Here is a 10,722-nt window from a genome sequence, read left to right as displayed (position 1 = left end):
GAGGGAGTACCTTATTCATGGCAGGAAAAGGCTAAACAGCACTGTTATGGAGATGATATGGGAACAAAATCACGGATCTATGACAAATATATTTGAGAAAAGATCGATGCGGAAGTAAAGTGTAAAGGCTGGTAGTTCGAACTTAAAAGTACTCACAAGTTATCAACTCAATAACAAAAAAAAAATGAAAGACTCAGGCTTATTCAATCAGTGAACTGACTAACAAGGTAAAATCAACTGCATAGGATTTTAACCGTGGACACACGGCGACTCCACTGCACAACCACCAGTGGGCTATCATTCCATTCTCACAAAGGGATAGACCCAATACTACCAAATTCATAGAAAATTACACATGGATAGAGATTTCTACACAACAGACTGAAACATATAGTCTTCCCATGATTTACCACAACAGTGGAGATAACTACTTAAAATTGAACAGAACAAGTAATTGTCAGCATGCCACTAAAAATGGAGCAGGCACAGTGCACAAACTATTTGCGTACTAAACTCAAGATCAGCCAGATCACCAAAGTTAGAATAATGCAACAAATAAATGTAATTTGGTGATAACCTGATGTTAGGACTATGTTGAAGGATCAAGCACATGCCCCATGAAGATAACTGTAGCAGACACTTCCTCCCGAATGAGAAAGAAGAAAGGGTGGTCGGCTGTGAAGTGCTCTGTTGGCAAAGGCTTGCCTATGCTTTTTTTCACAGAAGCTTCTTCAATTTCATTATCATTTACTTCCAAAATTACTTTATGAAGTACATCAGATAGAAATAAAGACTCCTCTGAGTCACCTTCCTTTACCATATCTTTGAAATCTGCATCGCGTCGGAATGGCAATTCAAGCGTCATATCTTTCAGAAAATCCTTCATGTCGATCTGAAAAGATATCGTGAATTTGGGCACCCCAATACCCACATGGTGCTTCTCTGTCGGTAAATGTTGTTCTAAGAATGCCGGTTCAGAGAAAATCTTCTTGGTTAACTCAAACAGGCCATCATGAGCATCTGGGAGGAAAATGTACATAGAAAACTTCCGTTCATTATTTCCTTGCTTATAAGGAAGCTTAATAACTTTGAATCCGTCGTGTTCAGCAAAAAGACGAGTTCTGTCATACTCTACAAAAGGCACCAGGACATGTGTACCATCCAGACAGTAGAACTTTTGTTCAGCAGTCTTCCCTATATCAGTCTTATCCAGCCATCTGCCTTTAAAATACAGTGCACTCCCAAGTACAAGCCCTGTATTCTGGTCAACTAATCCATCTGGAAGAAGTGAGGTAATGGTCTGTCTGGTGGACTTGTTGACCCATGAGTTAATTTTCTCAGCAGCATCTTCTGGCTTCAAATATCAAGAAAATAGTTTCCATAAGTATCGAAGTAAGTATCACAAGGCATCTCAAGTACACTAACTCCACAAGATTAAGTATCTTACCGATATGTTGTCCAATTTTTTTATCTTACTGTTCAAATTCAAAATAAATCGAGATAAACTCTTTAAAAGGATCTTACAGTAATGACCCAACTGTGTAGTACTATTACTTTCGGAATGGAATACTGGCATGATAAGTCTCTTTGCTCAATCAACAGTTTTACTAGAGCAAAGAAATTTCAACGAGATCCTATAGAAGCAAAGTAGTGGAACAGGTAAGTAAAAGACAGTAAACCGCCGAGCATTCAATCCCGCAAGGGGCGGCAGCCGCGGGGCTTGAGGCTGAGGTGACGGCGCCATGGTGGAGGTCAGGTCTCGTCGGCCAAGCCCGCCGGCCTCACCAGCACCAGCTGCTGCATTCACTGCACGCTCCCCTCCTCCCCCTGCATGGTTAAAAGGGTTGTGCTACCACTGCCTTCCGCCTCGCCATCATGCAGTCGGCTGCTGCAACCCGTCACCTGTCGGCGTTGTTTCCGCTCCGGCCACTGGGCACGCGGCTGCACCCACACCTCGCGCCCGTACCTCCGCCCCGGCGGTCCCAGTCACAGCAAGGCGCCACCGTCTCCACCGCCGGCCCGTGCTCCGTCCGCAGCAGCCTCGCCCCCCAACCTCTGCACCTGCCATGGCTACCCCTGTGTCGGCCCAAGCCTGGCGATCACACCGTGCGCCTTGAAGTCTTCTTCGTCATCCACAGCACCCCGGCGACGCAGATGGAGGTGGCGTTGCTGGAGTCCAACGTGGTGGTGGCCTAGTTCGATAGGGACCAGCGCATCTCCACCGATGAGGTGGTTGCGGCCATCGCGGACAAGATTGCGGTGTTGGAGGTAGACGTTGTCGTTGTCCTCCACTACCCCAAGCAGTTCCACGTGTGCTTCATCCATCAACCCCGCATACGTCGTCGTTGCCCTCCACTACCCCGAGCAGCGCCATCGGTAACGTTCAGCAACAAGCTACAGCTCCGGGTATAGCGGTTGAAGGGCACTCGAAGAATGTCAACCTCCAGCACCACATTAGGCTCTGCCTTGAGGGCTTCCCCCTGCACGCGTGGGACGAGCTTGTCGTCGCAAATACCATCGGCTCCAGCTGCTCGATCGACCGTGTCCAAGCTCAAAACAGAGACAAAGGTCCTGGCCCTATGGACATGAACTCCATGCCTGAGCAAGGTCCCGAGGGTGAACTAGATCACCCTCCTTGCAAGCAGCGGTGGAGCGCCGTGTCCTGGTTCATCTTGCCATCCATGAAGACCCTCCTTTGGCAACATGGTGTCCAAGCCGTTCAACTGGCGTTTCGGCATCATTGATGACCCTCATGTGCGTCACGACCGCATGGACCGAAACGACGAGGGTGACCGAGGCCGTGAAGGATGGGGCCGGTCCAAAAGCATGGGGTGATCGCATCCTCAAAAGCCTTTCACGCGTTCCGCATGAGGGTCATCACGACAACCACAAGGGTGGCGTGATGAGCGTCATGGCAGCCGAGATGGGCGTCGACGTGCCTCCAGCGGCCAGTCGACGAGCGCTCTAGTGGCCCCTTTCCTGACAGGCTCTAGATCGACAAGCAGGGCAGCGGCTCACGCCCTGGAGCTCGAGCCCTTCTCCTCCGCTCTGGCCGCGTGAAACCTGCTAATGATGCGTGTGGCAGGACCTAGCCAGGCAGCTCTCCCTGCCACTGCTAGGTAGCGCTCCAAGGACGTGCTCATTCCACCAGCATCCCCTCCGTTATCTTCCACTTCGTGTTGCGGGTACCCCCATGCTCCAAGCGCGATGACGCCCATGCTTCGATTGCAAATTGCAACGAGTTGAGCCCGACGCTCATCGATTTCTGTTCGTCGTTGCGCCCTCTCCTGTCGTTTCTCCGCTTCAGCCACTGGGCTTCTAAACATCGCCTCACCCCCCCCCCCCCCCGCCCCTATTGTGCCCCTGCAGCGCACGCCAACCACTTCCAATGCTTGATCACGAGCTTGTGCCGATGGCCTGCCTCATGACCTTGTGGGGCTGGTGGTGCCCAGCCTCGAGACAAGACCCCCCCCAATTGTGCCCATGTAGCGCACGCCAACCATTTCCAATGCTTGATCACGAGTTCATGTCGTGATCTTGTGGGGCTGGTGGTGCCCTGCCTTGAGGCAGCGCCTCCTCTGGTGGAGGCAGCTGGGCCTCGCCGACACCATTGGAGACACTTCTGTGCTCACCAGCCCGCTAATGCCACCGCCACTTTTGTCTTTGTCGCAGCAGCCGGCCTCTACCATCTAGGGCGCCAGTGGCTCGTAGGAAGACGTCAGCTGGGGTCAGGATTTTGAAGACTAGTGGGCTCTCGTTCCAAAGGATCCAACGATCTGGTGGGCGTGCAGCGGCTGCTCCGGCTGCCATGGTGGACGAGCGCCTCGTCTACCAGTCCGGGCATTACCAGAGATGGTGAAGATGTCACTACGGCCACTATAGGAGAGTTCATGGATAAATTCAAAGATCAATTGCCCCCTGAAGTAATCATAGCCATGAGGGATTTTTTCAGACTGGATGACTTAATGCAGTAAAAGAAGCGCTCACCGATCATGGTGGAGAGGGTGCCATGGACGTTGTGGTGGACCAAAATGGAAAGAGATCGCAACTGGCGATCGACTGAGTAGATTGTCCTCATGTAGGGCTATTTTAGTTATCATGTTAGCACAATTTCTTTCATCCTACATCGGGTTTGTCCCAGCTACTGCCTATGTGAGTGTGTGTATTGTTGTTGGCCTTGAGCCATGTTGTATCAGGGTTCGCCATTCGCCTTGTATTAGGAGAAGTTGGATCACGTCGCAAAGTCGTTGTATATTTGTTAGAACCTGATATGTGTGTGGCCTACAGCAAGGTCCAAGGACATGTTTTGTGCACCCATGATAGAACAACCCATCAACACATTGAGTTGGAATGTTTGCAGATTAAATTGTCTTGATCAAAGAGCCACGATCAGGACAACAATTGCCAGGTCCTCTTCCCACTTGGTTTGCCTCGAGAAGACGAAGTTAAATTACATTGATCAATATATCGCCTCTTCCATCGATGGCAATCCGCAACTTCGCGCAGCGACCGGCTAATGGAACTAGGGGAGGCATTCTTAAGCTTTGGGATGGAAACTTGCTCGATGTGACCAGCATTGTCGACTCGACCTACTGCCTCTTGGCCATGGTGCGGATCCACGAGACATACGTGTGCTTCAAGACTGCTTCCATTTATGGCCCTACCGACATTAGCTTGCAAAGATGCTTTATTTGTCGAAATGATTAGCCACAGGCCTTTGCCGGGAGTGGCTTGGCTTGCCTCCGGGGACTTCAACCAGATTTACCGGGCTACGTACGAGAACAAAAGAAACGTCAACCGGAGTAGAATTAACCGGTTCCGCGCTGCTTTGCAATCTTGCGTGCTCAAAGAAATCCACCTACAAAACAATCGCTTCGCTTGGAGCAATGAGAGGGCCAACCCAACTTTATGCGAAATGGACTCCTTTTGCAATGTCGAATTGGATACAACCTTTGATACTCACATGTTCCATGCATTGTCGTCATTTCTGTCCGACCACTATCCTCTCCTACTTGCCGATGACAAGGGGCCCAAGGAGATCGCGGTCCTTCAAATTCAAGAATTTTTAGTATCTTTGCTCAGGTTTGTTCAAGTAGCGCAAAAGGTGCAGAGTGAGCATGTGGACCACACAGAGTCATTTCAAGTCTTGCATCATAAGCTCAAGAAAATTGCGCTTCATCTCACGGAGTGGAGCAAGAGGCTCTTCTCCATGCGGCTTTGCTTCTCATTCTTTGGCTCGACATTGTACAAGAAGTGCAGAGCCTTTCCCTCGAGAAGCTTGACCTACGATCCCATCTCAAACGAAGAGTGATTAGCTTGGCAATTGCTTGAGGGGGCTAGAAAGAGCTAATGTGCTAGAATTGCAAATTTAAAAGATGGCGATGCAAACACAAAATTCTTCCACCGCCGCATGAATGCTCGAAGGAGGGAAAACCACATCCATAGGATCAAACATGCACTTGGTTGGGTAACCAAACATGGGAAAAAAGAGAAGATCATTCATGACCACTTCTCCAAGGTCATGGAAAGAGGGGGCTCGGGCAATAAAGATTTTAACTGGGATGAACTTGCCATTGAGCATCGTGACTTGCATGACCTTGATGCGGTTATCACCAAGGAAGTGGTTTGAGAGGCTATTAAGTATATGCCTAGCAACAAGGCTCCCGGTCTGGATGGCTTCACGGGCTTTTCTTCAAGGTGTTGGGGATTCATCAAACACGACATTATGAGGGCCATCCAAAGTTTTGACTCCCTCCACACATCCAGTCTTCAATGGCTCAACTCCGCTAATGTTGTGCTCTTGCGCAAAAAAGAGGGTGCGAAAGGCATCTTCGACTATTGGCCCATTAGCCTCATTCATGCCATCGCCAAAATCATTGCCAAGGTCCTCCCGTTGCTGCTGGCCCCTCACATGGATGCCTTCATTTTCAACGCCAAGAGCGCATTCACAAAAAGAAGTATTCATGACAACTTCATGTATGTTCAAAATTTTCCTCGCGGCTATACAAATGCAAGACCCCTGCCCTACTATTCAAGCTCCACATCAAGAAGGCCTTTGATTAGGTCAAGTAGGAGTACGTCCTTGAGCTTCTACAACGAAAGGGGTTCCCAAAAAAGTTTCGGGCTTGGGTTGTCGCGTTACTTTCCTCATCATCTTCACACATTCTTCTAAACATGGTCGAGGCCTTCAGCAAGGGGGACCCTCTTTCACCGCTCCTCTTTGTCCTCGCAATTGATCCTCTACACCAATCCTCGACTTGGCAACCCATAAAGGCCTCCTACACAAGATCCATGGGCGTGGTGACATGGTGAGAACCTCTCCATATGCAGATGACACAACCCTCTTTATGGCTCCAATTAAAAGGGGTATAGAAACTTCTATCCTAAGGCACTTCGATGCCATGACGGGCATATGTACCAACTTCCATAAAAGCACGGTGGTATCCATTCCTTGCAATCATCTTGATTTGGGCCATATCATTCAAGGCATGTCGGCAACTAGAGCTTCATTCCCTATGAAATATTTGGGCCTCCCACTCTCAGTTTGGCAACTTAAGGTGGACTTCCAATATCTTGAAGACAAAGTGGTCGGTAAATTGGTCAATTGGGAGGTGCAAAACATTACCAGCACCAGGCATACGACACTCGTCAAATCGTTCATCTCCTCCCAGGCCATGTACTCCATAACGCCCCCCATCGTCCCGCCGAGCTCTTTCCCTTGGTCAGGCTCAGATAAGACGACTGAAGCCAAGTGCAAGATCAACTAGGAGATGGTGTGTCGTCCTCGTAAATATGGCGGCCTTGGGGTGCTCAACACTGAAAAGTTTGCCACTGCGTTGAGGCTAAGGTGGTCGTGGTACGAGTGGAAGGAGCTAAACAAGCTATTGGTGGGGCTTGGTAACCCATGCAACAAGGAAGACCTTGATTTCTTCTATGCCTCCACCACAATCACCGTTGGGAATGGCGCCAAAAAGCCTTTTTGGGACTCACCTTGGTTACTTGGCTGCAAATCCAAGGACATTGCCCCATTAATATAAGAAGCCTTAGGGAGGAAAATGGAATGTGCGGGAAGCCCTCAATCGGAATGCTTGGATTCAAAAGATCAATTACAACATCGTCATCTCCGGTGACCATGTCCAGGAACTCTTCACTCTTTGGATGCTCGTGCATCACTTCCACCTTGACGAGAAAATCAAAGATGGCATTGTTTGGAAGCACTCGAATGATGGGATTTATTCGGCAACCACCGCTTACAAGGCTCAATTCCTTGGGTTGACTCTTTCCCCCATCGACTTTCATGGTTTGGAAGGTTTGGGCAGCCCCAAAAAATGAAATTCTTCGCATGGTTGGCTTTACAAGATCGTATTTGGACCACCGATAGATTGGAGAAGCGCTGTTGGCCAAATTGCGGCCTTTGCCAACTTTGCAGAAGAGAGCAAGAATGGGCGCTCACCTTTTCTGCAAGTGCGCTACATTCTTAGGCTTTGGAGATCGGTGATCGAGAAGTTGGGTCTTGCACACATGGACACCTCCACTTGGCATTTAGAGGGCTCTGTCGGATTGGTGGGATAAAAGAACCGACACACAAAATCCCAATAGACAAGCTATGACCCTCCTAAGAGCAACTCTAGCAGACCCTGTATTACGTGGAACTGTAAACGCGGTTTACAGTTCACGCAGCAGGGTCTATACGGGCTCAAAATAGTCGCGGTAGAACAAAATCCGTAACTGATGAAACTGTATAATTTGAAAAACTAGTTTCACGCGAGAAACTAACGCAAAAGGTCGCAAGTCATTCATACAAAGTGTCAGGTGCGGTAGCTGACGTAATCGAGCTCGTCGAAGCTCAATCGTCGTCGTCGAAGGTGAGGTCGACGTAGATCTTCTCCTGCTTGATCTTCTCGCGATGCCACTCCTCCTTCTCGTCGAACGCGAGGGCCTTTGTGAGGCCCTGCTCGTAGAGGACAGCGTCGATCTCCTCCTCCCTCCTGCGGCGTTGCAGCTTCTCTAGCTCCTCCGGCACAGTGCGCGCGAGAATCGCTTCTGCCTCTGCTGGGGGGAGGAAGTCCTCCGTCCCGATGGCGCCACCGGCCCGCCCCTTCGGCTCCGCCTCAGCCCCCGGCTCCCTCTTGACCGCACTGAGCGGGGTGTCTCCTCCGGCTCACTTTTCACAGGGATGAGCGAGCGCAATCTTGACGCCAAGAAGGAGCTGCCTGCGCCGAAGAAGAGCCGCCTCGCGCGCGGTCATACTCCTCCGTCTCGCGACGACGGCGACGGGCCTTGGTTGGTGTAGTGGCGAGTGTCCCGCTTCCACACGACGTTCGATGCCACGCACCGACGGCGCTCAGGGTCGTCGCCGCCGCCGCAGCCGGCTGACCAACTTCGAGGCCACATATCGAGTTTGTGCTTGCCGGCAACGATAAATCGAGAGGGAAATTTGGGGTTGGCGGCCACGCGCGGATAAAATTTCGCCCCGTATCCAAGCCGCCAATCCGTAGATATACTACGCGGAGGGGGCAGTTTGCGGGCCAATGTAAAAAAAATACGGGCTGAGCGACTATACGGGCTCTGGTCTGGAACAAAAAATGGGCCAAACCCTTGTAGTCGCCGGCATTTTATAGTTCCGGCCGTTTTAGAGGGCCTGCTAGAGTTGCTCTAAGCATGCTCACTTCTTGGACTATTTGGAACAAGAGGAACGCTCGGGTTTTCCAACACCAGCCCCGTCGATGGAGGGGGGCAAGATGGGCTACCGCCCAGGGCCCCCAAAAAATTGGGGGCCCTGGATGACCAGGTATTAGACTATGAGTGTTCCTATGTACTTATAGGTTAATTAGCCTTTGTTAATATCCATCAAGACAGCAGCCCACCCAGCAAAGCCAGCCCACGAGGCCTCCCAATCGATCGTTCCATCTATCGCCAGAAGCCCCAGCATACTTTGGTTGGTTTTTGCGGGGGACTAGATCGTTTGCTCCAATCGCACAAGCCGCCACTGCCTGCTGCTTGCTTTCGTCGATCGGCGATCGCCCAATCGCCAAGGACGACGACTGTTGTGCTAGTAATGGCCAAACTAGTCTCCAGTCTCTAGTGCTCCACTGTCAGGTATTGGCAACTACTCAGTTTATTTCTGCTTGATTAGATTAATAGGGATTGGCCCAACTGACAAACAAGACTAGGTTAGGAGTAGGACGAAATCACGGTAGTACTTACTACTTAGTTCTTACAGCGCATCTATACTACAGTATACATCAAGTTTTTGTTCACACTAATTAGCTAAATTAATGTTTGAACAATGAATGATTAAATTTCTTTGGTTTGTAATTTAAAAATAGATAGACATTGGCAATATGCTTTAGTTACATTAGTTTTTTGTTATACAAATACTTAATGTGAAATTTTGATTTTTGATCTGGGACCCCAAATTTCTGGAGACGGCCCTGTCCAACACGGGTGTGCACCATCGTCGATCCTTCTAAATATAGTCTTAGATGAGGCAAAGCTTTGGGTTGTCGTTGGTGCTAGGAAACTAGGGGATATTGTATCTTGTAAATAGTTGCCATGTCGTGATTGTCGTTCACTTGTAAAACTCTACTCTCTCCTTATTTAATAGACGCGGCAAATCTTATGCCTCCGTTTCAGTGAAGAAAAGTCAGTAAACCAGAAAGCACCAGCATATACGGAGGTATCCATTAGCTACACTAATCAGATGATAGATGAATACAAAAATATGTTTCCCGTTAAACAAGGACGTTCAAACAATCAACAGCGAGAAATTGAGATGTTCTGCACTTTCACTGCCGCTAACTAATGGAACGAGCATACTTCGAACAGCACAAGAACATACTCCGTAACTACAATCATTATGCAATTCATGCGAGAAATGATCCATAACACGTACCGTGCTCCTGAAATCGACCGTCTTGGCCGCTGAGCAGTACAGGCCACCCGCAGCCTCGACGAACTCGGGCGACAGCGTGGTTGATGCGTCGGCCCACACACCGCAGGCGAACGCGAGCCGTGGTCCACCAGACTTCGCCCGGTCCTTGAGCACGCGCTTGACCACACGTGACGCCACATTGGCCGCGTCAGCCGCCGCGCCCTTGCCGCCGCCGCCGCAGCCCAGCGTGCCGAGCAGCTGCCTCCGCGTCGCACCACGCGCGCCGGAGGCCGCGAGGGAGAGCGCGGCGTGGACACCTGCAGGGGATACGGCGGCGTTTCCGGTGCCGGCGGCGGCGAGGACGCGGCCGGCGAGGGGCAGGCAGAACGCCCGTTGTGCTGCGTCCAGGGCCTCCTCCCATGGCCTCGTCGGCATCGGCGCGGGGGCGACGGGCGCCTGAGCATCGGGAACGGGAGCGGGGGAAGACGAGGGAGAGGGAGGTTTCGGGGCGGGGCTCCGCCTTTGAGCTTTCGGGGCGGCGCTCCGACGGAGCACTCGCGGGAGGGAGGAGAAGTGCCGCATTTTGGGATGGGAAACAAGGAAGAGTCCGGACAGGGTTTATTTAGGGTTCAACGATCAAAGAATCCGATTTGAGGCCCAATGGGCCGGTCGTCTGAACAAAATGTATGACAACTTGGTAACGCTGAAGAAAAAGTAGACAGTTTGGATTGGGACCTCCTATGCGCCGCTCGTTGGATCGTCCGACTGGGCCGGTCCAGATTTTCTTTATATTTTTTTATGTTCCTTTTTTCTTTTCTGCTTATTTTATGTTCTTTTTTATTTCTCTT

General features: G+C 50.5%; 1 protein-coding gene across 1 annotated transcript; it reads right to left on the bottom strand.

The window, feature by feature from the left end:
- Positions 1-202: 202 nt before the first annotated feature.
- LOC123447863 (probable non-inhibitory serpin-Z9) lies at positions 203-10,472 on the bottom strand. Its single transcript, XM_045124569.1, has 2 exons — positions 9,896-10,472; positions 203-1,354 (listed from the first exon to the last, which is right to left on the bottom strand). The coding sequence occupies exons 1-2, from the start codon at positions 10,454-10,456 to the stop codon at positions 590-592; spliced, it is 1,326 nt and encodes a 441-aa protein (XP_044980504.1). The 5' UTR covers positions 10,457-10,472; the 3' UTR covers positions 203-589.
- Between the last annotated feature and the right edge of the window lie 250 nt (positions 10,473-10,722).

Source organism: Hordeum vulgare, chromosome 4H (assembly GCF_904849725.1).
Source record: "Hordeum vulgare subsp. vulgare chromosome 4H, MorexV3_pseudomolecules_assembly, whole genome shotgun sequence".
NCBI lineage: Eukaryota > Viridiplantae > Streptophyta > Magnoliopsida > Poales > Poaceae > Hordeum > Hordeum vulgare.
This window is presented reverse-complemented; position numbering and strand designations above follow the sequence as displayed.

What these genes read in the sequence shown, in the direction of transcription:
- LOC123447863 (XM_045124569.1), bottom strand. Translation starts at nt 10,456, where the DNA reads ATGCGGCACTTCTCCTCCCTCCCGCGAGTGCTCCGTCGGAGCGCCGCC. An exon ending in CGGTCGATTTCAGGAGCACG is followed by an intron (nt 1,355 to 9,895) that starts GTACGTGTTATG and finishes TGATATTTGAAG; the next exon opens with CCAGAAGATGCTGCTGAGAA.